At 43.6% G+C, this 26,294-nt stretch overlaps 3 protein-coding genes across 4 annotated transcripts; all 3 read right to left on the bottom strand.

Annotated features, from left to right (window-relative positions):
- Positions 1-2,567: 2,567 nt before the first annotated feature.
- Positions 2,568-3,565, bottom strand: LOC133917898 (uncharacterized; the record flags this gene model as incomplete). Its single annotated transcript, XM_062361719.1, has 1 exon — positions 2,568-3,565. A coding segment is annotated over one exon (591 nt), but the record flags the coding sequence as incomplete, so codon positions are not given.
- Positions 3,566-6,242: 2,677 nt separating this feature from the next.
- Positions 6,243-10,301, bottom strand: LOC133919033 (uncharacterized). Of its 2 annotated transcripts, XM_062363234.1 has the most exons (4): positions 9,267-10,301; positions 7,270-7,372; positions 6,611-6,706; positions 6,243-6,425 (listed from the first exon to the last, which is right to left on the bottom strand). In XM_062363234.1, exons 1-4 carry the CDS (start codon positions 9,356-9,358, stop codon positions 6,390-6,392), a joined length of 327 nt encoding a protein of 108 aa, XP_062219218.1. In that variant the 5' UTR covers positions 9,359-10,301; the 3' UTR covers positions 6,243-6,389. The 2 variants fall into 2 exon arrangements, 1 of the variants encoding a protein (XP_062219218.1); XR_009909885.1 differs by lacking the exon at positions 9,267-10,301 and having other exon boundaries at positions 6,523-6,706; positions 7,270-8,249.
- A 2,649-nt stretch (positions 10,302-12,950) lies between these two features.
- LOC133919032 (heme-binding-like protein At3g10130, chloroplastic) lies at positions 12,951-19,367 on the bottom strand. Its single transcript, XM_062363233.1, has 7 exons — positions 18,989-19,367; positions 18,785-18,855; positions 18,560-18,661; positions 18,339-18,443; positions 18,070-18,205; positions 13,323-13,432; positions 12,951-13,231 (listed from the first exon to the last, which is right to left on the bottom strand). Exons 1-7 carry the CDS (start codon positions 19,251-19,253, stop codon positions 13,151-13,153), a joined length of 870 nt encoding a protein of 289 aa, XP_062219217.1. The 5' UTR covers positions 19,254-19,367; the 3' UTR covers positions 12,951-13,150.
- Between the last annotated feature and the right edge of the window lie 6,927 nt (positions 19,368-26,294).

Genomic DNA, 26,294 nt, shown 5'->3' with positions numbered 1-26,294 from the left:
TATTTGATCACGGACAGAGAGAGGCTCATATATTGCAAATGGTTGAGTGCCATGCGAATATCCCCATGCACTCTTTCAGCAAGCTCTTCCATTGCATTCTAGAAGACCAGGAAACCATAAATTAGTAGCAGAACCTGGAAAAGATCCGGAGCACAACTCTTGAGCTTAAATACCTTCCTTTTGGCAATTTCCATCAATCTCTTGCCCATCTGTTCAATAAAGAAGTTAGAAACAGCAAGAAAAAAATTGAACTTTCGAGTCACAAGTTGAAAATAAATAATACTTCCTTTTTTTAATAATAATGCAACCGTATACTTAGTATAAGCAGATGAGAAATCACAATAGAACGAAGGGATTATTAGGTTTTCTATCAATTAAGAACAATTGTATGCGACCAGCAACACTAGATGAGAAGATTATAGTATCCACAATAATAGGCATGATCAACCTTGTGTACAACCAGTCTTCTCTAGATTTAGAAAAACATCAAACTACGTACTTGTCTCCTAGATAACATGAATAGAATAGTAGCAGGCTAAACTACTATGCACATGCCTAGATATAACAAGAAATTAGGAATATGACGCTAGTTTTCAGTCATTCAGAAACAATGTCAACAGACTATAGTAGCAATATTAGTAACTCTAAAGGTCATTGGAACTGAATGTGGCAAGAGATAACCTGTTGTTTTGTTGGTTTTCTGATGTTGAGCAGCAGGCAGTAATTTGCAGGGCTCTTCAATTTCTGGCTATAACGGTCATTACAAATGCAGATTATAGGAATCTTGGATACCTTTATGATAGCAATAAGATCAACAACACCACCTCTATCTCCAGCAGCATCTCAATGAGAAAAGTATAAAGTATTAAAATACTAATATTCATCGACCATTACATGATCATAGAACATATACTAAATATCATCGAATGAAGAAAAATTAGAGGACCTGTCAATAATACCACTTATGACAAATGTCAGACCAGATAAAGTTTAAGTGGTAAAGTTTATGGCGTAACCAAATAATTGCCTAGCTGTCACACATGTGCTAATTTCATCCATAATGTAAGGAAGTATTGACTATATAATATCTTGGACAGTATTGACTATATAATATCTTGCGCCATCATTCTTTATATTATGAGCTGGACAATGAATTCATTTTTCGGAAAGCTACTTAGGCTTCGGTGTCCTTTCCACAAAACTTGTCTGAAGTTTAGTAGGGAAAAGTGCATGAAATTGCAGAATATGAGGCTAGGGAACAAAATGAGCTGGAAAATGAGCTGTTGGATCTAGAGCTGAATCTTAAAACAATAGAAATGGGTATCAAATTCTTTAGTTTATTGCAGTAGGTTACATATTAGTTTCATGTAGGTAATTTCAGGATTAACAAGGATAGCAATAGAAATACTGAAGTAGTTATTTTGCTTTTGTAAAGGCTCTATTTTGCATGAACGTATGGGCTGCCAAAAATAGCAAATCTAAAGAGCAAGACATATAGTTAGTAGTTAATTAAGCTTTACGAGCAAAATACCTAAGCTGTCACTTATCATAGACAAAGTAATGTTAATTATGTTGGAACAACAGAAGTATGGACTTCTAATTAGAAGGAAAAATCTACACCTGCTTACTAACTTGATCACATTGTGATTTTCTCCGCAACTTGATCCATTTTTTTAGGCACTAAGGTAGCGTTTGGTTCAAGTAAATGTAACACAATTTGATAACAACGGTAAGCGATTCCATTAAATCGTGTTTGTTTGAGCACGAGTCGTAATCTGATACCACATAATTAGATACCAATATATAGAAACTCGATACCCCTCATGTCCGACCGTAATCGGATAACGATACATGATACCCACCGTCGTCTCCACTCGACAGCATCAATAGCGAGCGGCCACCCGCCTCTTGCACTTTCTTCCTTCCCACCGTTGCCACCCACCTCCGTCGCTCAGGATCCAATGGGTCACATCCAACGATGTCGACAAGGATGAGCCAATGCAAGGGATGATGTCACCTAGGCTATAGCTGGAGATGGAGAGCTCTCACCGGAGCTTCAGCTTGATGGAGGCTCTAGCTAGCTGCAGGACTTATCTAATTTAATAATTCTGACTTATATCTAATTCTAAAGTATCTGCAATTATGTAGTGTGATTTCAACACTTTGGTCACCGAGCTTGGAAATAAAGCTTTGTTTGTAATGGCAACTAAACAACCGACACATGTGCATAGTATAGTAACATCAACTAATATGATGATAGGTTGACAACATTTCAGTGAATTTTTTTTTGCAATCCTTTACCTAATTACAGAAGTCTGAAACTAAATAAATGATCAATTGAAAGCTGTAATATTTCGTTTGCAACTTGTTACAAATTACCATACCTGAATATCATACACTACTCAGGGAGGAAGCTCAAAGGGCAGCAGCTACCGTGTGTGTTACTTTGAGATTGCCCATTTCGTTAGGAAGTAGGTGCATAATTCTATTTTTTATTGGCAGGTAAACTTGATCATGTTAATCAACTTGAACCTTGAGATTTCCCAGCTCGGTAGATAACAGGCTGATAGCAAAGGAATGTTTCTGTTCATTTTTATACAACAAAACAGGTAGATATTCAAATATTAGCAGGCCTAATAGGCCCACGGCTCCCCTGTGAGGGGCCGGGCGCCGACTGGGCCTAAAGGACGGGCCGGGCGCGCCTTTGGTGCGCCAGTTTTCTAGTTTAAATTTAAATTAAACTGCTACTGAAGATCCATGTACAGGAAAGGCACGAGCTAGTCCGGCCGACCATGAGCAGGCAAAACGCAAAGCTAACCAGAAATGACGAAAATTTCCTAGTGGCCGACAATACGCAACCAGCCACGCGTTACACGATCAGTCGATCTGATCTTCCGATGCCCCCCGACCACTTCCGCAGGCGCAGGACGAGCGACGGCTGCGTCCGTCGCCACCTCCGCCGGACGTGTCTTGGCTAGTCGGCTTCGCTCCCCTGCGCTCTCCACGCGCGCCGGTTGGAGCAGCAGCAGATGACGTCGACCATAAACCATGCCCACCACCGGCGGCCACTGATACCGTCAGCCGCGGGCTGCGGCTCCGACCGGACGGCCCCGAGGCAGGACACCTCGGGCGACGCTGGCTCCGCCTGACGATCAACCGCCTCCCTGGCCGCGAACACCCTCGCGCGACCGCCGAGCCGGCATGGGGTGCGCCGTCTTCCGTGCTCCCACGCGACCTTGCCCGCCGCGGGGGGCAGGCCGCCGATGACGACGGCAATCTTCCTCGGTGTCGCGGCGGACATCGAGGTTCTCCCGGTGGTCGCGCTCCTGCGCGCGGCCGACTTGGGGTTGGCGCCGGCGCCCTTGGTGGAGTCGTCCCGCTCCAGCACCGCCACCGCCCCGACGTCGCTCCAGTCGATGTCCTCCCCGATCCGCAGCCAGAGCGACTCCGCGGGGGCGTACGGGTCGTCGCACTCGTCCTCCGTGTCGGAATCGGAGAGCGCGGTTCCATCGCACGCGACCTTCGGCTCTCCATCGCCGCCGCATCGCTGCCGCACAAGAGCGTGTCAGGATCGAGCGGTGGCATCCCGTAGCTCAATGTGATATATATTCTGTGGTTGTGCGATGTGTGCAAGCCAAGGTAGAAGCGCGATGACAGGGTTTGGTTCTGAAGAGACCGCGGCGAGGGGCATTTTTCGTCAGCTGGAGGAGGCGCCAATGGTTTGGAGCTGGAGAATTGAAAAGGAGGTAGTGGTTGGGTTCGAGGTTACTGATCATGCTGTTGTTTAATTTGGTTTTGATTGTGCTTCCAAGACGTGTTCCCTTGCGCTTTGTTGTCGACTGATGAGCCAAACGAGTTTGGTTAGTTCAGCTGCACGAGTCTACGAGCTACTACCAGCAACTGATGAGCCAATCGAGATGGGTCCCGGGCGAGCTGAAGGAGGACGTACGCTAGGTGCTTCAGTTTTTTAGACATGATTTATCTTCTCTTCTTTTTTTGCGTGGAGAGGGGTGTTACTGTTATAGATTGGAGAGGCCCTATGGCCCCAATGGTTTATCGGATCACTTTGCTTTCTTTCGCCCCACGCCAAAATGCACCATAACAAAATCAGATTAAACAGCAGATAACTTCATTTCATGTTACAGCACACTTCTGAATAAGCATCACATCTAAGAACTTCTAACAAATAAATTCTAACTCTGATTTCTGAAAATAACAGATGGGACTAATTCCCTAGCAGTAGCAGAAAATAACAAATTCCTCAACCATTCAGAACTGAAGCAGAGGAGACAACTTATTTCCATGTCATTCAAACCTCCTCAATTCATTTGGAATTAACAGCAGATGGGAGAACCTCCAGGCCTTGTACAACGCTACCTTGTTTTGCTTAGCATTCAAATTCATATATGATGGAATTAATTGCATCCATACCATAGCAGTTTTCAATAAGAAGTCCATTCTTTCACAATGATTCTCTTTTTTAAGTGGTTTACTTTTCAGTATTTCCCAAAAAAAAATAAATCAAAAGGACTGGTGATGCCGATGTTATTAAAGAAGAAGAGAGTTAATCCAGTTTATGAGGGAAATCAGGCCTGAAAACCCTAACAACCGCACAGTTGATTTAGGATCAACCGGCGAAATACCCAACAACGCGAGCGCCTGGACAACAAAACCGAACCCTACTGCACACTGGAACAACCAAAAGGTGTCTGCAAGCAGATCATTGTTGCCAAGCTTGTCACACAAAAGTGGCTAAGCAGCTTCGATTTCCCAACACAGACATCAACCTTTGTCACGATGTCCCCTCGTCCCCGCCCACGGCCACCATAGAACAACGTCAGGGGAGAGAGCTGCAACGTGTCACTATTGCCGTGTTCGTCGGATGTCCCGTGATCCAAAGCATGTTCGATGACAACCGTGAGGAACAGGCACAACACCAACAAAAATAGAGACTTCACCGACAACTTGCCCCTGTAGAGGCCCAGAGTGATCGGAAGCAACGCTGAAGGAGGTCCTCACCACAACAATGCCGACAGACACTAGGATACGGTGTGGGATCCTCCAAGGCGATGCCTCCAGGGAGGAAACGACACCCGTCCACACACGGACAAGGTTTTCACCCAAGAGATCCCACGGCGAGAGGAAGAGGGGTGGGGCAATTTCAACAACGCCTCCATGGAGGAAAGCGGTGCCTACGAGTGTCGTCGTCGACGGCCCAAGCCAAATACCGGGCAAGGCTTTCACCCTGGGCACCCACACCCCAACCAATGTCCTACACTCCGCGAGCATGCACCACCCGCCACGAGACTCCCCATGAGAAAGAAGCAATCCAGCAAGGGGAGAAGCCGACATGGCACAGAGGGGTAGAGGGTAGCCCAAGGCGCAGGAGCAGCAGCAGCAACAACAACAATAACAACAACAACAGGCAGCAATAGCAACACCACCACCAAAACCAGGTCGGAAACAAGAGCAACACCAAATTGGCACCCTCGGCGGCATAATCATCACCAGTTCAGCAAAAATAGTAGCACTGGTAACAGGGCAGAACCATCAGACCGACAACATCATTAGCAAGAGATGGCATCAAACCTCACCAGTAGCACATTGACAGTGGGCAACATCAGCATCAACAACAAGGCGACATCGGGCAGGACCATTGGGCTGGTAGCAGAGCGGCAACAGGCGACTAGAAAAGCGACCACAAATCGACAATCAGCGGTGATAGACTGGCCGACAACAGATTGATGACCACCACCAGCAAGGTCATCACCACCAGAACACAACAAGCAGCACTAGGCACCAGTAGAAGATCGACCTCATCATGACGTTCGATCTGATCATGGCAGCGAGCACCAACACCACGTGACGCCGTCGGCTCAGGCCCAAATCTAGCCACATGCCACCCATATCTACCCACTGATGCGAGCCCCACCGAAGATCGGGCTGGCGACCTCAAACCCCGCCACTACACGGGCTTCCGACAGCCGGCTCAGGCGGTGGCGAGGTAGGAGGGAGGGGGTGAGAGGGGGTGGCGGTGCCGGGGGCGTGGAGCCGCCCGAATCGCCCCCGGGAGCGACGCGGGGTCGAGAAGTAAGCTAACAGTAACCGTTCTGTATTTCCCAAAATTCAAGAAGCAATCTAATGGTAACACAGGAGGAGCAGATACTGAACCTCACTATTGAGTACTGACTCCATTTTCTCATCTCAAATCACGACCAAACCATTACAGTCAATCATGTCAATTTACACTTTATTTGGTATTCAGGATTTGCAACGAACTAGTACATTATCATCAACAGATCGAACTGCAGTAGGCTACATCATTTTTTGGATTTTCAGTGGCTGTGTCGGTCTGCAGTTGTGCCTGAACTCCCCTCCAAAGGGGCCTATCAGATCAGCAGCCTGTTCTTGGTCGTTTCTCTTACCTGTACGATAATGGCATCCATAACTTTAAACGCATAAATTAAACGACGTAAATAAGATTATTTTCACAATGTTTTTGGTACATAGCACAGGGGTCACCTCATCAAGGATGTTCCAGATCACATTCTCGGTGCATGGAGGTGCAGTGAGGGATCCAGCATATCTGAAATATCTATCTGCGCCCTACTTCAGTTCCATCATGTCCACCACTCCAACAGGCAGAGGATCGCCTTTCTCGGCCTTTGTAGCCCTCAGCATATAATTCAGCCAACTTATCCTTTATCTGAAAGTCACGCACAAAACAAATAGTCAAATCCATTTTGACTATGATGAGGGGAAGGGTAGAAGGTAAACGAAGCATGCAACTGCACTAGCAATGTTCTAGTGATCTGGTTCAAATGCAAATGACAGATCATTTACAAGCTGTGAACTTTCCAGAAAAATACAAGCTTTGAACAGTTCATTCGGTTCTTGTCTTCTTGAACAGGTCAAATGTCTCCTGGTTATTCGGAGTAGTTCAAGCTTGTATTGCTTTTGCCTTAAACATCTAATCAGGACTGTTGAGTATCATAGTAACCTCAAGTTGAGTAGAATATGTACTTATGTAGTCCAGAAATTTTTGTTTATTACACATAATTGTAGTCAGGTAACAAGGTAACTTCCCCAAAGACAGCAGACCACTTGATGGAACTACTCTAAAGCTCCTACTAAGGTTAAATCATTAGATGAACCATGTCCTCTCGACTGCAGTGGATAATCCCACTATCTAGAATCCTACAATGCACAGATGATTGATAATAGCCAGTCCTTTGTCCTAACTCCTATGATCCAATCACAAAGATTTACCTGGAAGAGAAAAGGATCTGGTTTGCCATTTTGATAAAGGATTGCCGCGGCAGTAATGTTGCCATCTTCAGTGTAGTGAACCATATGGAGCTCTACTGCAAACCTACCAGGGTACAACATGGTGCATACAGTTAGTGTTATGAATAGCACTTGTAATCATCATGAGGGCTCTAGGCCCGAATCTATACATGTACAGGATGTCACAAAAGGCAGTTAATCGGGAGCTATACAAGGCAACAAAACAGGCACTATACTAAGCAGACTATCAACACTATAAAAGGCATGAAATAATAACCATATCTCTAACACCCCCACCCAAACTCATGATGGGTCAATAACATTGAGTTTAGAGAGGTAGAAACTATGTTGAGCTCTAGTCTATGCCTTTGTGAAGAAGTCTACTAACTGAAGCTCTGAAAGCACATACTGAAGAGCAATCACCTAATCCTGAACCTGCGCACACATATAAGAAGCATCAACAACAATGTGCTTAGAAAGCTCATGCTTCACTGGATCGCACTAATGCTGATAGCACTTGTACTGTCAGACAAAAGCGGAGCTGGTGCAGAAATAGACACACATAAATCCTCAAGTAGCCATCGTAGCCAAGTGACCTCTGTTGTCAATAACGCAATAGCCCATAACTTACCCTCTGCACTCAAACGAGAAACAACAGTCTGCTTCTTAGTCCTCCAAGCAAAGAGGGAAACACCAAGAAAGACCGTAGCTAGAAAGAGATTGATGATCAAAATAATCACTGGCCCAAGTAGCATCAGAATAAGCCTGGAGCTGCAAAGAACTTGAGTGCAGGAAGAAAGGGTGCCAAGAAATGGTCCCAAGAAGATAATGCAGGACACGTAGGAGATGACTATAGTGGACCTGAGTGGGAGCAGAGACAAACCGAATCAAGATATGCACTGCATAAGAAATGTCAGGTCGGGTGACCCTAAGATAAATGAGACTCCCAACAATATGCCAATAGTGGGTGGGGTCAGAAAGAGGCTCAACGTTGGTAGCTCGGAGATGAACATTGAGTTCCATGGGAGTCTCAATAGTGTGACAATCAGTGACAAAAGCGTGATCAAGGAAATCCTAAATATACTTCTCCTAGAAGAGGTAGAAACCCTCAGGTGTAGATGAGACCTCAATCCCAAGGAAATAACGAATAGGACCAAGATCAGATATAAGAAACTACTCACTGAGGCATGCCTTAACAAAGGCAATATACCCAAAATAATCTCCAGTAATGATCATATCATCAACATAGAGCAGGAGAAGGATTCGACCACAAGATGAGGTATGGATAAAGAGCGCAGGATCTTTGGTGCTATTAGAAAAACTAGCAGCAATGAGCACATAAGTAAAGCATTGAAACTAGGCATGAGGAGCTTGCTTGAGTCCATAAAGAGAGTGATGAGATGATGGATCATGCTCTCGATAACTGAATAACCAGGAGGTGGTTGCATGTACACCTCACAACGCTCGCCATTAAGAAAGGCGTTCTTCACAATTGAGCTAAGAGATAGACCACTAACGAACAGATGCAACAACAAGAAGAGTGCGAACAGTGGTCACGTACACCATAGGAGCAAAAGTCTCATAGTCACAACCATGCTATTGTTGAAAACTCTACGCCACAAGACGAGCTTTGTAGCGCTCAAAGGAGCCATCAAAGCAGGTTTTAACCTTATAAACCCACTTGAAAGTGATCAAGCGGACATGAAGAGAAAGGGGAATAAGATCCCACGTGCCAGTGCGCTCAAGAGCAGCGATCTCCTCTACCATGGCATGTTGCCACTTCGGATGAAGAATAGCATCACGATAAGAAGTAGGCTCAGCTAGAATGGCACCAACAAAACCAAAATGATCAGAAGGCCAACTTCAGAGTAAAGAAGGATGTGCATATTCTCAAAGTAAGAATTAAGCCAGAGCTATCACTTGTGTATTTAAACATTTTACTTTGTTCACACAATTAGAAATTTTGGTTCAGGACAAACCGCAATGTTGAAGACATTGTCAACAATGGTTGCATTTGCAGCAATATAATCCCTTTTAAGAGGCTCCAATTTTGGATTGAAGACAGCATCATCTTTCACAATGTTGATTGGTGGTAGATTCCTTTTGAGCAAAGTGTGAAATTAGGGCTTAAGCTCCCCAAATGCTTCGGACCAGTACTCCCACTGTAACCAAATCTTACACCATCTGCTTCAGATCAACGAAGGGTTCATCAGATACCAACAATAACATTCTGTTTGGTTCTCAGGCTTTTCATGCCGATTCGATGAGCACAAGTAAAAAAACACTGTTATGATTTTCTTGTTTTCCCCTGTTTGGTGATTTTTGTGAATTTACAGTTAGGGGTTTCCCCCGAACCCCCCTTCCCACCCTATTTGTAGGCTTGAGCCATCTATCTAAATATTTATTTGAAGGCTCAAGCTACTTGTAGTTAGTGATACGTATGAAGATCGTGCATTTTAGTCACATTCATATCTGCTTTTTGAGTCCATGATATAACCAAATTGGATGGATCCTCCACCCATTTGCAAAAAAAGTAGTGCGGAGAACTAGTAAGAATTGTGCCTGCCATCCAATGTGGATGATCCGCCGAATTCATTGCGGAATCGATTAGGTGAAACGGCTCTGCAAAGTTTGTTTGTTCATTAGGAAAAATAGAAGCAGCGGAAATGCTCACTTCTAAAAGGCTTAAAGGCTCTGATCAAGGGAATGAACATTTTTCATGAGCGTATTTGTTGATGTTGCACCCACGAAGTATGGAAAGTGCCAAACATTAGGAACTACCCAGGGAGGAGTTAGGAACAGGAACAAGGAGAAGCGAGAACCCATGATACGGCTTTTTGGATCTCAAGAAAAATCCACCTTGCCCTAAGCACCTCCTGTGTCACTCGAACGCCTGGCATACTAATACGAGCCGCATACTTGAATACTAGTGACATATTGAAGGAAGGGAGATTATTGGAATACTAGAGGGAGTTACGCCCATAAGAACTGCAGGCTGTAAACACGACTTGCTCTGCTCGGAGGGTGAGTCAGGGCCTAAGATCAGGTCGAAAGGCGTAGTCGATGGACAACAGGTCAATATTCCTGTACTACCCCTTGTTGGTACGGAGGGACGGAGGAGGCTAGGATTAAAAAAATCTTGAGTTTCATCACTTCATGAAGACTTTCTAACTAAACCATTTCCGTTTTCCAATTCTACTTCTTGAGTTCTTTTAGTTACTTTCTTGTTCTCATGATTTTCCTCTGAATAGGCCCTGAAATTATTATAGTCTTTATGAAAACAGGGGACTACGCATGATTTTTTTTAATTCAAATCTCCACGAGTTTTTGTACTTGAATTCTATGTTCCCATTCAATAGGAATATCAAAAGAGTGATCACAAGGGAACCAAAAGGGACGAGCTGAGAAGAAACTATGAACATTAGCAAGGACTGTAACAGCTTTTAATAGAATATTGGCAAATGATCTCTCCGTAAAGTCATAAAAATTACCATGAAATCAGCTAAAAGACTAGAACAAGAAGCTAGTTTAAGCATTCCAATGGAGGGTCTTTCAGTTGTAATGCTTAGGAGAATGAAGGATAAGACTTGTGCTACTGTCACATGGATGGTTCAGAACAAATCATGTACTATTCAACAGCACGAAAGTGAATTAGTTAGGGAGGCAAATGACACTTTCTGGTTATAATGCTTATGAGAATGCAGGAAAAATGGAATACGTACGGTGTTCACAAGCATGGTTTACAAGAAAGCAGGTATATAGCAGTGCAACGTAGATCACAATTCTTTTGGTATTCACCATATATCCCTTTGTTCTCTGTTCAGAAATATAAACTCCCGGTGTCCTACCAATTGATGCAGCGAACCATATAAGAACGAACACTCAAACCACAAGCATTAGGCACAAATATATAGGAAGCGTTGCAGTATAGTTATGGGCCAGCTTCCTCCTGCCTGTTGATATAAGTGAACCAATTCAATGGCTTGATGTTTTGGCCATAGTATAGTGTATTAACCCTTTATTTAGTTGAAATAGCAAGGTACCTCTTGTTATCATGTAGCGTCCCAGGATGATTGCATCGATTTCTCATTCTAGTACAATGCCAGCTCAATAAAAAAAGGTATGACTTCTCCATAAGGCATAATAATAACACAAACCATTCTTGGTAGCTATAAATATATTACTATACAGTGATGAAAACAATGTAGGCCCATTTTGCTCGCTTAGAAAATGATACCAACAATGCTTATTTTTGGTAGAATTGATATCAACAATGCTGAAAACCACACCTAGACAGCACATTATGCTTTTCACGCACAAAAAAAGGAATTGGCTACAGCAAGAGAGTATTATGAAAATTCTGATAAGCATCCTATGTGCACTTATACACATGACGGGTGCAGGTGCTTTGCTTGATCACAACTGAACCAGTCTAAAATCAGATGAATGGTCTAACACATCTTGCAAGTGGACAATTCCACACACACCTGTGTAACCATAAGAAATAAAAGCAGAATTAGTTTGGTGACATCATAAAGAGATTAAATTGGAAAATACCATTCAATGTGAGGATGGCTTCTGGGACCTGGGACCATATGAGATTGACACATTGGATAGTAGTTTCCAACTCGATAAACTTCGCAACTGTACTGAGCAATATTTTGCCCCCAAAAAAGGATATATCACACACAAATTGGCCAACAAGAATACAAATTATCACAATGCTCAATCAGTCGAGGTATAAAATAGGCCCTTGTGTTAAAACTTAAAAGCGGGGTTATCTTTTCCCAATGATAGGAAAGTAGAACTTGAGGGTCAAAATTAACAAGGTTTAACTTGACAGCATTTGTTCTTCTCCTCAATCACAAAACAATTACATAAACAATATGATTGCATAAAATGGGTCAACTTCCTTTTCACCTGCCTCACTAAAGAGTTAGCAGTCTGGAACTATCCAACCATGTATAGATACAGAGAATGTACATATTCTACAACCATGAACTGGTAAGAGATGAATGCTATCTTCTCCCCTAAAAGAATGGAATATTTTCCTTATTAGACGAAACTGATCTATTAAGGTCCTATTCATGCAGGAAGCACAGGCTAAAGTAAGATAAACGTTAACTGATTGTTTTTCTAATTCGCAATCCAGCAAGCAAATAAGAAACTGTGTATCTTTGGCAGCACTAAGATGAATCTAATGGAATATGCCACCTCTGTGTGACAAGCTAAATCATTCAACTGCTAGAACATATCCCCTTTGCCCCGCAACTGCACAAAGATCACAAACTTTGCAAGTTCCAGAGTCTGGATTTGAAGAAGCAATATACTTGCCTTGAAGAGTTGCACACTGATAAGTGATACTGTTAACGACACCCTTATTAACTACTAGTTCCTTGAGTGAAAAGGTTACCCCATCAAAGTCAAAAACATACAATAGATGGAGAAAGAACAGGGCAGGCCCAAAAAGTTCACCAGACAGCCAGAGCTATGTTTATCGTTAAAGGCTACAGGGTATAGAACAATAGATTCAAAATTTCCCTGCAAAAAAAAAACTAATTTAAACTTTTTTTAGATAATTGGAGTAAAATTAACTAACTTGAACTTGTGACAGGGATCTTCAGACAGGCCAGCCTTCTGCACTGATGCTATCATACCAAAGAGAAATGAAGAGACCAAAATTAAAATAAACCTATAAGATCTTTACATCTAATTTACAATTCTCTAAGATATGTATGCCATAAATAACATGTTTACATATATACAGAACAGTCAACATAGAAATGGTACATATAAACATCAGGGAAAATGGACATTTGCATATACTCCCAAATCCTAACAACTTATTTGTTAATCTAGGACATCAGAAGGCTATATCATGCCTCTCAACCTCCAATGCTATTTCATTACGCCTTGTGAATGGAAGTGTGAAAGGGGGATTATACTGCAGATTCAGCAAAACCAAGAATCAGGTAACGATAAATGTCACACTTGGCTTCAAAATATGGTTCATGATCATATTAAAGAAGCTTTACCTGTGCAACTTCCACCACTGAATCACCTTTCACTCTAAATTCGGTATCTTTTTGGAGAGACGCACGCAATTTGGATTCCCTCTGATTTATGTCATCATCTGTAACAAAACCTGTTTCAACATCAAAAAGAGTATGGATTATGACTATGGTAGCGTGGTTGACAAGGATTGCATTGCAGTATGGTTTCGAGTTTGTAACTGCTCATATCCTATATGTCAACAAAAAATGAAGGGAAATGTATTAATTAAGAAGAAAACAGTGTGTTAATATTTTAGCCTCAGAACATAAAAAACACAAATGGAGATCCTTATTGTCGTGAATTTCTCCTCTCTTTTTTCTCGAACATGCAGGAGAGCTGCATATCTTTGTAAGAGAAGAGAAACGGTCCGGTTACAGTAACCCTCCTAACGGATGGAACTTACACCCCACTCACACTAATCAAAGTCACATACACGCCACTAAAAGATAGGAACACAACCACTAAGAAGATCTATCCTAACCCGGCCAAAGGGCACTAAGACCCTTGGCCCCGGCTAAGCACCATAGGCGAGCTTTGCTCGAGACCTCACGCAACAATTCCTGGACCCTTAGGGAAGCTCCATTCAAGACACATGCATTGCGATGCTTCCAAATCCACCATGCCCCCAAGATAATCAGGGAGTTGAAACTTTGCGATGTTGTTTGTCCACCTCTGCAGCGCCTTTCTCCACCATGCTGCAAAGATAGTGTTGGCTAGCCCTGGAGTAAGCTGTTGGAGGCCAATCCGGCTGAAAAGTTGGAACCAAACCTCCCTTGCAAATATGCAGTTTGTTAGAATGCTGAACTGATTCATCATCTTGATCACACAAGGGATAGCTCTTTGGATGAGGCAAACCACAACGAGCAAGACAGTTTGCAGTCCAGCAGCAGTTCCTGATTGCAAGCCATAGAAAAAAATTGCAGCGCAACAGAGCCCATGATCGCCATAATCGCTTTTAAAAGGTTCAAAGCCTACTGCACCTGAGAAGTAAGCCTTGTATGCTGATTTGGAAGAGAACTGGCTAGTAGCCGAATGAACCCAAAGATGATGATCATGTTCCTCAGGCCGCAGCTCAAACTCCTCGAGGATGTCCCATAATTGCAGGTACTCAACTATTACCTCAACCGTTAGAGCTCCTTGAATGTCATGAACCCAACTGTGCTAGTGTAGAGCTTGAGCCACCGTCCGCTGTTGGAGTGCTTTTCTTGGCACCGTGGCCACCAGTGATGGTGCTAGCTCAGTTAATGACCGACCATGGAGCCACCTATCTATCCAAAAGAAGGTGTTAACTCCATTGTCAATTTGTGTAGTGACTGAGATGGTAAACATTGCTGCAACATTTTTTATGGGATGGTATTTGGAGTTCTGCCCAGGAACGATCAGGCTATGTTTTTTGCAGCCAAAGCCACCTCATCCTTAGCGCCCAACCCATTAATTTCAGATTATGTATTCCAAGTCCTCCAAGCTCAAGTGGCCTGCAAACTTTCTCCCAAGCTACTAGGCAATTACCTCCATTCACTTCTTCACGACCTTTCTATAGAAATGTCCGGTACCTCTTGTCAATCGCATGAACGGCCCATTTGGGTAGATCCATAGCGATCAGCTGGTACATGGGTATTGCCGTGAGAACTATTTTTACTAAGATCATCGGACCTGCTTTATTCATCAGTGCGGCCTTCCAGCCTGGCATCTTGTCTGCCACCTTATCAATCAGCGACAAATAGCTTGGTTTCGGTCAGCTTCTTGTTTGAGATTGGAAAGCCCAAATAGGTGCAAGGGAAGCTTGCCATAGCACATGAGATAGATGTTTGTACCACTTCAAGCTCTGTCTCACTGCATCGGATGGGAACAACCGAGCATTTCCGCAGGTTAGTCCTCAAACCCGCAGCATCACCAAAGCGGGAAAGGATCTTCTTGATGGGATTAATCTCTATAGGAGCAGGTCTTAGAAAGAGGACGATATCGTCAGCATATAAAGACACACAGTGTGCCGGTGCCCTTGCAGCCGAAGGTTGAAGTAGACCAAGTTCACAAGCCTTGTTAATTAATGCGTTCAAGATGTCCATCACAATGATGAAAAGCATGGGAGGCAGTGGGTCTCCTTGGCGCAGCACCCGACGATGCTTAATCACCTCCCCTGGCTCTCCATTTAGGAGAACCTTAGTTGTTGCCGTTGAAAGTAGTTTGCAAAGAATGTTGCACCAGGAATGCCTAAAACCCAAATGTGTCAGAACCTCCAATAGCAATGGCCATGATACGGAATCAAACATCTTGGAAATATCAAGCTTGAGGAGGAAGCGAGGTTCTTTATAGCGATGTAGAAGCTTCACTATTCGCTGCACCAAGACATAGTTATGATGTATGCATCGACCACGTATGAACACACTTTGATTGGGAGATATCAAGGTGGGTAGTCTTGAGACCAAGTGATTAGCCATGATCTGTGCTACCAGCTTAACAAAGCTATGAATTAAACTTATAGGCCGAAAATCCTTGGCTTGAATGGCATCAACTTTCTTTGGTAGTAGGGTCAAAAATGCCGAGTTCAATAGTTCTTTCAAGGGAAGCTAGCCCAAGGCAGTGACATTTGAGCTCTCTTCTTAGCCAGTCCTCATATGGAGAAAGAGGATGAGAATCTTGAGCGATCTCTAACCTGTGAAGAATTTCCTTAGCCAACTGCAACTGTGATTTGACGTGGCCAACTTGGTGATGGCTTCATGATTGAAGGGCACGGGCCAATCGCTTAATTTTAATAGAGAGGCGATCTAGGGGGCATGAGGCGCTCACTAGTGCCTCCCAAGAGGTGGCAACCGTCTCATGAAAACCAACGAGTTTTGTCTAGAAGCTTTCGAAATGAAATCTCCTTTTCCCCTTGACTGAATCTTTAAGACCCAATACTAGAGGACAGTGGTTGTACATCCCAGTTGCATGACTTTGTAACAAGCAGTCCGGATAGAGCATCTCCCAATCCGCCGTGCAAAGGACCCGATCAAGTTTGACAAGAGTTGGAGTCTCCCTCTCATTAGACCACATATAACGGCGACCAAGCAAAGGAATTTCTTTTAGCTCAAGATCATCAACCAACCGCCGAAATCTCCCCATCATGGCCCTATTGATATTAGTGTTATTCTTATCCTCCGATTGATAAATTAGATTGAAATCTCCGGCCAAAGCCTACAGACTAGAGAAAACAGTCTGAACCTCTCTCAACTCCTGTAGGAAGGCAATTTTCTCTGAGTCTTGTTGAGGCCCATAAACTCCCGTGAACCACTAGGCTGGCTCATCCGGTGGCTTGAGGTTCACTGAAACTGAATGCCAATCAACTCGAAAAGTCAAGTCCTGAAAAGCACCATTCCTCTAGGCCACCAGAATGCCTCCACAAGTACCAGCAGGTGGTAAAAACACAAAATTGCAAAACTCAGAACCCAGTAGCAATCAGAGATGAATGCCAACTTGGTTTCTTGAAAACAAACCAAATCCGAACGACAAGGATTCACGACCTCACGAACAACATCACATCGTGCGGATGAATTTAAGCCGCGAATATTCCACACCAATATTTTAGAGGAATACATAAGGAAACAAAGAAGAGATTCGACCACACTGGAACTCAGCACGAGCTCACACAATGGTGACATCAAACTCCGTTGACCTTGCCTAGCACTCCGACAGAATAGACCAGCCGAACCAGTGATCAAGAAGAGGTGAATTTTCTCTAGTGGAACAAAATTTGTGTTATGTCCTAAGATCATACGGGGGTAAACATCTACCGGGAGGGTAACACAGCGTCAGCTGCTAGGGATGAGATTTTCTCTAATGGAACAAAATTTGTGTTATGATCCTAAGATCATAACGGGAGTAAACATCTACTAGGAGGGTAGCGCGACATCAGCTACTAGAGATGAGAGATTAGACTATAGATGAGAAAGATATAGAATATTAGAAGAGACTAGATTAATTCTTCTTGCTTGCTCTCTAAAACACAGATATTGCCAACTACATATAGTCGACCAACTAACAGAGTCCCAATTTGAATCCAAATCTACTTCTCTCCTTCCTAATTCCGAAATGAATCTAACTATTTCCAATCTTAAGTAATCCGAACTCCCTAACTTATCTCAATCAAGACCTGACTTCTAATTCTAATCTATTTCCTTCCTAATTTTTCTAAACTCATTTATCTCCTACCTTACTTAACTCTCACATATGACAATTTGTGAGTAAAATGATAATATTGGAATTGAGTGTGCTTTTATTATATTTTGAACAAAAATAAAACTCTAAAGCATCTTTGGTCAGCTGAAAGGTAAGTAGGTAGACCTCATTTTGATTTGACAACTTTAAAAATTTTGCTGGTTTTATTTGTGACATCATGGAAGTAAACCCATATAAGAGATCATGTTGGCGGTTTGAATTTGGGAATGAACATCACAACTCCTATCTAAATTATTTCCTGATTGAATGAAGCATATGGTTAGTGATAATGCAACACACCATGCACATATTTTGTCTGATTCAATATGATTTCTCCAGCAAAAGATCTTGAGTAATCAACTGAAGGAAAGGTTCATAGGAAATCATTACAAATATGAAAATTATAATGTCAATACCATAAACTAACTTCTTGCCTCTGAGTTTAAATAGATAGCTTCTCAAGCAACAAAAAAAGAAGTCAAATACAGTCATGAAATGGATATGACAACAAAGTAGACAAATACAATAATGGACCTGAAAATGCTGCAACTGCAACGATTTTGCTGGGCACCTCCTTGATGGTCACAGAAGGATCTTTTGGCAGAGGCAAGTTGGAACCATACTTCGATGGCATCACAAATGACATCTTCCATTCATTTTCACCAGCTGACTGCAAGTGACAGCACACAAATTAAAGGAAAAGGTAAAACTTCAGCACTTTCTAACCGATATGAAAGTATCCTGAATCACCAAACAACGATAACTCAAAACAATGGCACCTGTGAAAGCCATACAGAACTCACCTTCTTTGTTATCACTGGGGTCGTCATGTCCATTGTTTCACTGCTGGACTCACCCTTCCGTGTAAAAACAGGGGTTGTCATTTCCATTTGCTCAGAAGTTGTGTTCTGCAGGTAAGCATCCCAATAATAATATGCATTACAAATTTCCCTTCAACTCAAGCAAGCAAACCAGTAAAAGACAGGAAGGGATGTCTGAAAAATGCAGGCAGCACGACAAATACCTTACCGAATAAGTAAGATGCCAGCACGTTGAATGACTGAGATGATCCGTTGAAATCAAACCCAGTGCTTCCGGGCATCGTTGTTTCAGCAATGAAGTACGACTGATCAGAGTTCACAACAGAACATTAGACGCTATTACTCAGTGAACATCATATCACAATGGGTTCCATTTCCACGCATGCATAATTCCTAACCGATGGGTAAAAACTGTTAACAGCAATTACCTCCACTTCTCTAATCTCGTACTCTGCCTCGCGCTTCAGGACGCGGAACGGAACGGTCTCGAGATCGGGAACTGCAAATAAACACGCATCCAACTTACTAATCGAGTAGCAAAACCCTAGGGATTTTTTTGGCCAGGGGGGGGGGGGGGGTGGGAGTGGGGGCAGAAGCTATTGTTATCGATTTATTATTATTATTATACTAACCGGACATGAGGGCCTCCTCGAGAGTGCGGGCCTCGAAGCGGCGCGATGGGAAGGCGTACTTGGCGGCCTCGGCGGCGAGGTCGGCGGCGCGGCGCTGCGAAGCGACGAGCGCCTGCGAGGCCAGAGCCAGCACCAGCGACGCGCGGGCTTCTGCTCCGCTGACGCGGGCGCCCGAAGCAACGACGACCGTCCGCGCGTGGCGGCGGCCGCGGGCTCGGAGGGTGGCGCCCGTCGGCCGCGCAGGAGCGGAGCACAGCAAAGCCATTCGTGCGGTGACCGTGCGAGCTATGATGTGCGGTGGTGAGCTAGTGGCGTCGCAGCGTTTGCTTGCCGCCGGCAGATTTTTACTTCGTGAGGCGGGAGAGCGATGTGACTTTGCGTTGCCTTGTGACTAGCGTTCGGCCGATGTGGATGCGTATAAACAGGAAGACCTTGCATCAAAAGGCTAATTTTGCTTTTACTATATATATATATATATATATATATATATATATATATATATATATAAAATAACACTTGTTGAGTGCTGTTGCAACGAAAACAAAATTTGTATAAGATGGTATCAAATATATATATATATAGATATTGCTTACATCAATAGATTTAAGGAGTGATTTTCTATGCTACCACATGGCAGATTTGATGCCTATTTATAATTATTTTTATTTCTAGTACATTCGGAGGATAAAGGATAGTTTACCCTGTATGTATGTGTAAATTATGTTATATAGTTGAATGCACGTGCGTTGCAACAGAAGCCATAAATTTGTACATTATAACATTGTTGACTCCTTAAAACCAGATATTATTGTCGAAATATCTTTCAAGCAATAACATTGTTAATATTATTGAAGAACTGTAAACACTAAATACCCTATTTTGAACACCAGGCAACCAATGGATGTCCTGCCTGGGTGCAGGAACCACTACAACCAATGAAGAAAGACAAATAGCCAGATTAAAAGATAGAATAAAGTCTAGAAACAATTATCGATGAGATTGGCAATGTTGTAGTTCTATATAATTCTCTTTTGTGAAAGATTATATAATCGTTCATTGCAAGCATGTATGTGATTCTCTTCTAGCACAGACTATCATTGACAGTGAATTGCTATCAAATACCTATTGACATTTGTCTGAATGGTGTTTCAATTGGAGCTTCGCACTCCAACATTCACCTTTGATGTATGTACAAACATGCAAACCAATACATTGTAAAGTAGTTCTACTTTTTATCTTGAATATAACAATAGTGTGATTTACTTGAGGTCCTAATGTTGCAATACCAACGGGTTTTTAGGGATTTTCTTAAGTAGGTTAGCTTTGACTGCCTAGCTTAAAATTTGTCAGAACCAAAAAAAACAACACACCTATCTCCTACATCAGTAACAAGATCCTTATTCAAATTTGCATTCTGTTACTGTCACATTATATTATCATCAATACATCATGCTAGCCACTAAAATAATCCTTGGAGCTTGAAACCATCATATTTTATCTGGTTTGTGAGTGCAACATCATATTGTACCAATTCATATGTTCTTTTCAGATAGTGTTGATGCCACTATACAGTCCTCCTAACTCCCAACATCCCATTAAATTTGGAAAAAATAGCTAAAGGAATCAAGGCGGTGATTAAAAAATGCATCAGTGTGACACGCTCACCTCCAGTTTTGCAATTCCATCCCCATGCGCTCGTCCGCTAGGTGAGGTTGTCGCCGCCTTGAAATCCCAACTGTCATCTCTAAACCTATCGTCATCCTCTGCCCCCTCCTATGTGCCCGTATCCACAACTCCGACAGTGGAGGGCGGTTGAGATCCATAGAGGTCGACGATGAGGTCCTTCAGATCCGCAAGCCTCGACCCATTGGTGGAGAAGGATGGGGCGCGCTGGTGCGTAATGCCATCGGCGGCAGCCCTGCTGGTCCTTCCTCCTCCCACCCATCCTCCTCATGGTTGTCGGCACCAAACAGAGAGAGAGGGAGCGGGCCCCGTGGCCTCTCCTAGGAGGAAGCGGTGGACATGGGCGTGGGCTGTGCGTATGCATCCCGCTTGGATCCGATCAGGCTTGTCACAAAGTCGCCCCAGTTGTCATCGAAGGTGGCAGGTTAGGGATCGGTGAGGGGCAGCTTGGGCGCTGGTGTGGAGGCGAGGATGAAATCACCGAAATCGAAGTCATCGTTGAGGAAAGGCGAAGGGAACATGACAGCGTCCATCAGGAGGGGAGTAGCGTGGTGGCGTTGACATTGATTGACGGCTGTGAATGTTGGAGCCATTGATACTGGGCAGTTAGGGGGAGCAGAGGAGGAAGGAGAGGGGGGCCAGCGGTGCGATTAGGGCGGGTGAGTGTTATGGGGAGAGGAGGTGCGGGCGGAAGGAGTAAAAATCAGAGGGAGGGAAGCTGAGCGAGGGTATGAGATTGGTGGCGCAGAACGTGGCCCACATGTTGGCACCGAACAGAGGGGGTGCACACGGGGAAAGGTAGGGCGTCCTGCCTATCTTGGAACAACCACTACGTATTTTTTAAGTAGTAGAGAAAAGAAAAAAAAAAGATGTTCTTGGCTATAGATAGTATAGCAAAGTTGATCGAACGGATATTGGACGGTTAATTAATTTTTTGCCACCTTGTTAGATGGCAACTTCCCAAATACCACCTTACCGGAGTGCATTTCCCAAATGCCATTAGGTCCCCATGAGATTTTGCTTATTTGTCACTTTTAGCCTTTTTCAGCGACACGTGGCATTTTCTATTTTATTTTGACATGGCAGCTGATGTCTAATGACACTTCTATCCCCTTCTTCCTCCTCACTCTTACACCTGACACAACCCTCCATTCCCCAACTCAGCTCCTCCAATGGCTCAAGCAATAATCTCCCTCTTGCTCACCATGCCGCCCACCCACAACCACCATGCCCCACCTCCCCACACGATATCCCTTCCTCCCTCCATCCACTAGGTTCGCGCACCACCGACTCACCTCCTTAGAATCACCGACTCCCTCATCGTGGAGCTACGAGGCAGTGGGGGCTCCTTTCATGATGCATGGATTCTTGTCTCCCTGTTGCTCTAGTGTGCCGACCTCCTCCATAGGGACAAGACCAAATGCATTGGCGTAGCCCGGCGGCTCGCACTGTAGCTACACTCGCTGGTCGTCAAGAGGGGCCACTTGTCAACCTCCTTGCGCAGTTGGGTCGTGGAACCTCAGGCATGCGGCTGCTCGAGGAGGCAGTAGGCCACCCATTAATGCGGATAATGGGTGATGTGATGGTGGAGGTGGACATGTTGACAGTGGTGGCAGTGAAGGCCAACTGCCGCCACACCGGAACCAAGGCAAGGACGAGAAGGAGTGGGCTTGCTGGCTGCCAGAGGTCAGAGATTGAGGTGGAAATGGAGCAGGGGTGCATCAGGTGTGAGCGTGAGGAGGAAGAAAGGGGTACAAGTGTAATTTGACATCAGCAGCCACTTGCAAATAAAATTGAAAATGTCATGTGGCGTTGAAAAAGGGCTAAAAGTGGCAAACAAGCAAAATCTTGTGGGGACCAGGTGGCATTTAGGCAATGAACTTTCTAACAAGGTTGCAAAAAATTAATTAACCTGATATTGGATGATGAACGCCGCTTATCCTAAATATTCTTTAGGTCAATAGGAGATAGAAAGAAGCAATGAATTGCTCCTAAATATTCTTTAGGTCAATAGGAGATAGAAAGAGGCAATGAATTGCTCATTTTGTCATCGGACTTCTCGGATCCCACTCATCAGTCTTTTTCCTATTTTGTCTCACTCCAACTTTGATCAAATTATCAAATGGCCTCCCTCTCCTCACAATGTTGGTGTGGAGGTCTTAGCATATTCCGAGCCAACGCAACATCCTTGGTCCAAAGTCTTGCACAGGTGTGAAAGCTCTCCTTCCTCTGCCTCCTTGAGGTTCTCCATGTCATTTCATTGTGGTGCGGACAAGCTCATGATGCTCCCTGCTCACCATGTCATCAGCAGCGAGCTCTAGAAGTTCAAGATGGGTGCCAATTCCTGGCTGGTGCATGGTGCCAAGTTCAGACCAAAGGAAGACGATGTATGAGCTTAGACTTGAGGCGCTCTAGAGAAGACAGAAAGGGGAAGTAGAGAAGGGATAGAGAGGGGGCAACATTGTGAGATGTGGTGGTTGTGGATGGGGAGGAGGGAGATTGCAACTGTTGATGATTGATAAACCACCGATCTAACAAAATTGTTAAAGAATAGGAGATGCTTTGAGTAGACGAATCACAGTGGAAACACACAGGGGATTTTATACAGGTTTGGGTCTTTTTGAGGATAATAATCCTACTTCATATTTTTGTTGTATTGATCTGAGCCTGTTACAAGGGGGTGTAGCTAGCATAGATGAATCTAAACCTAGTCGATGACTTCTTTCTTCGATTATGTTGGCTTGTATTGCTTGTATCAGCTTGTAATGACCTCTTTCTGCTCTCTCCTCCTCAAGGTCCCTCAACACCGTATATATATGGTGGTTTTTTATGTCTTCTAAACTCTTCTTTCCTATTCTTGGAGATAGACATTCCCGAATACAGGACGCCTTGGTACTTGCGGGTAGTTTCCTTTATTTTAGGGATCCCCTTCCCAGAGATAAAGACATGCTCTGAGAATTACGGGACCCCCTGGGGTCTCAGATATGATAACTTTTCATTATTCATCGTCAAGCCCCCCATCAGCATGTGAAGAGAGGCGTCGATGGTTCAAGTATATAGCCAGCAAACATAAGCTTTTTGTCTGTCCATATCATCGAGTAGACTCAGATTTCCGATTAGGATGAAACATCTAACCGGGTTTCCTACTCGGGATTAAGAACGTCTTTGAGTTCTCAAGGGAGTACTAGATTATTTGTCACATCCGGGTAGGTTCTCTAGTCAGCCCAAAAAATTATCCCATCCTTACCAAGTACAAGGGAGATAGGACTCGTCGCTAGCTAGGCTTGGAAGTTGAACCGTGGTAGCAGAAAGTTTGTGTGGTGGTGAAAAAAGATTCTCCATCATGTTTGCGAAGGGGTCATTGCTCCATCCTTTAGATTGATCCCATGCTTTGGAAAATTCAACGGGTAAATAACTACACCGAAATATGCCTCTTTCTCCGTGTCAGTCAGCTGACGAGACGTAGCTTTGATGACTGAGCATTGCTTGGATGCCTATGACACCCGGAATTAAAGCTCGGTAGGTGAGGCGTCTCGCCTCCTGGCCCGTTGGTCTAAACCTTCGAGTGTAGGATCTCAGCTACACCAAACTCGAGTTCAATCATGGATTCTCCTCCTTCTCCTAAGTACATGCCCTCTTCTCCTGACTACTCACCTTCTTCCCCCAAGTACACACCGCTCACCTCTCCATCGTCTCCCATAGAGTTTGGTTCAGTGGTGGAGATCATCAACATCTCCTCTGACAAAGAGGTTGAAGAAAGGGCTATGACTCGCGGTGTCCCTGTTAAAGATGGCAAGCCCCCAATGCCTCAGGTCAAAGATGAGGTGGACTAGGATATTTTGGATCCGGAAATAGAGGAGGAAGAAGTGGCAACTGAGGCGGAGAAGAAAGAGGTGTCCGGTAGCGTCTCCATTAAAGATAGCAAGACACGTGCTGCTTCATCCTCTCTATCCTCATGTTATTCCAGCGAGGGTGGCCGGAGGGAGTAGCCAAGGCGACGGCTCTGACAATGGCAGTTGAGAGCCAATCCCTTCCTCGAACCAACATCGTAGAGCAGCAACCAGTGGTGAGGAGTCCAAATCGTTGTCATCGAAGATGCCAATGATCTCAGGCTGCGACACCAGCGAATTCAGCCAGGAGTTAGGACGCTACTGACCTTAACCTCTCATTGGGTAGGAGAGTTATAGCAATCTCTCCTTCCTCTCCGCTAGGTAGCTCTTTTAAGACTTTTAGTAATCATCTCTCCATTAGCTTATCTGTAAAAGAGCTCAAAAAATCTTGTTAAATGGAAGATTTCTACTTCTGGTAGAATACATGTGTATGACTGCAATCCTTCTTTTGAATACAATGAAGTTTTAACAAGTATCCAGCGTCTCTTTTGGATAGTTTTGAGGTTTGCGGAATTTCTTATCAGGATGTTGTCGCGATGACCTTAGGTTTGACTCCAAGTGGAAAACGTCTGAGTTTTCAGGCACTTAGGGATCCGATAAGGTCCTTCACAATCCCAAAAGGAAAAAATTCTTCCATTCTCAATAGAAAAAGATATGCATGACAAGTTTTGTACTCCTAATATAGATGAAGCTCCCGACTAGCTATCACGGAAGGATTTTTAAATGAGCAGTCCAAAAAACCGAGTGCGCAAGTAGGTATAAGTTCCCGAATTGCAGTTTATCTCAGTTTTTTAAGGTATTCGTTCGAGAATAGAAAAAGATGTATGTAGGATCGATTACACTCTAATAAGGCAATCAGAGATGGGTGAATGATTATGGAAACTAAATTCAAAGATTAATTTACCCAAATTGAAAACATACTTAAACTCAGTATTCAACTCGAGACAAATTGCACATACTCTACTAAAATTGATGTAGAGTAAGATTCGGCGGTTCGATTGCCCTCAAAATTGGTCAACAAAAACTAGATTAAAAAGAAAACTATTTCAATAAGAATTAGGTCAATTGGATATGTGGATTAAGAATTATGCCTAGTCGAAGCAGACTATATCAACCAGAATCGAGTATATCGAAAGTGAGTCAAGTTGATCGAAAAGCTACTCGAGATCAAACCAAAGCCACTTGAAATTTTCTGATATCAAACACTAGATATTCTAACAAGGTTTTGGGTGGATTAAACCAAGATGAAACTCGACAAAACATGAAATTAATCAAAAACCAAAACCAATCACGCAGAATATAGAACAGAAAGAAAATTCTGAATTAGTAACTCATAAACTTACAAAACTTGATTTTTATTGCATAGATGTGTTTATAAGATGCCTCTCCAAAACATCCAACAATGATTTTCACAAAATCCCAAAACAACCCTCTCTAGGGGTTCTCTATTTTTCTCTCAACTGCGTTGGCTACCCAATATAACATATCTTTCTATTTATTGGATAGCCACAAGCAAAAACGTGACCAAATCGAACTACAACTCCAAGTCGTATTCAACATGGTCTCTATCCTCCTCAAATCACAAGAGGACAAATAACTTCCACTAATTAAGCTAATTAGCCAACAACTCGCACGTAATCACGCATGCAACATCTCACATGCATACATGCATGTGCGTAGCCCCCTTAGAGTCCGTCTCTAACACTAACTCTTATCTCAAATCCAGCCACCAC

This window comes from Phragmites australis, chromosome 5, assembly GCF_958298935.1.
Source record: "Phragmites australis chromosome 5, lpPhrAust1.1, whole genome shotgun sequence".
NCBI classification, from domain to species: Eukaryota; Viridiplantae; Streptophyta; class Magnoliopsida; order Poales; family Poaceae; genus Phragmites; species Phragmites australis.
This window is presented reverse-complemented; position numbering and strand designations above follow the sequence as displayed.

Coding starts and splice junctions, on each gene's coding strand:
- LOC133919033 (XM_062363234.1), bottom strand. CDS start 9,358: ATGATGCTGTCTTCAATCCAAAATTGGAGCCTCTTAAAAGGGATTATA. Junction 7,373..9,266: donor ACAATGTCTTCAACATTGCG/GTTTGTCCTGAA, acceptor GTACCCTGGTAG/GTTTGCAGTAGAGCTCCATA. Junction 6,426..6,610: donor GTGGACATGATGGAACTGAA/GTAGGGCGCAGA, acceptor ATTATCGTACAG/GTAAGAGAAACGACCAAGAA.
- LOC133919032 (XM_062363233.1), bottom strand. CDS start 19,253: ATGGCTTTGCTGTGCTCCGCTCCTGCGCGGCCGACGGGCGCCACCCTC. Junction 18,444..18,559: donor CATCTTACTTATTCGGTAAG/GTATTTGTCGTG, acceptor GCTTACCTGCAG/AACACAACTTCTGAGCAAAT. Junction 13,433..18,069: donor TGCAGTTGCAGCATTTTCAG/GTCCATTATTGT, acceptor ATGTTGAAACAG/GTTTTGTTACAGATGATGAC.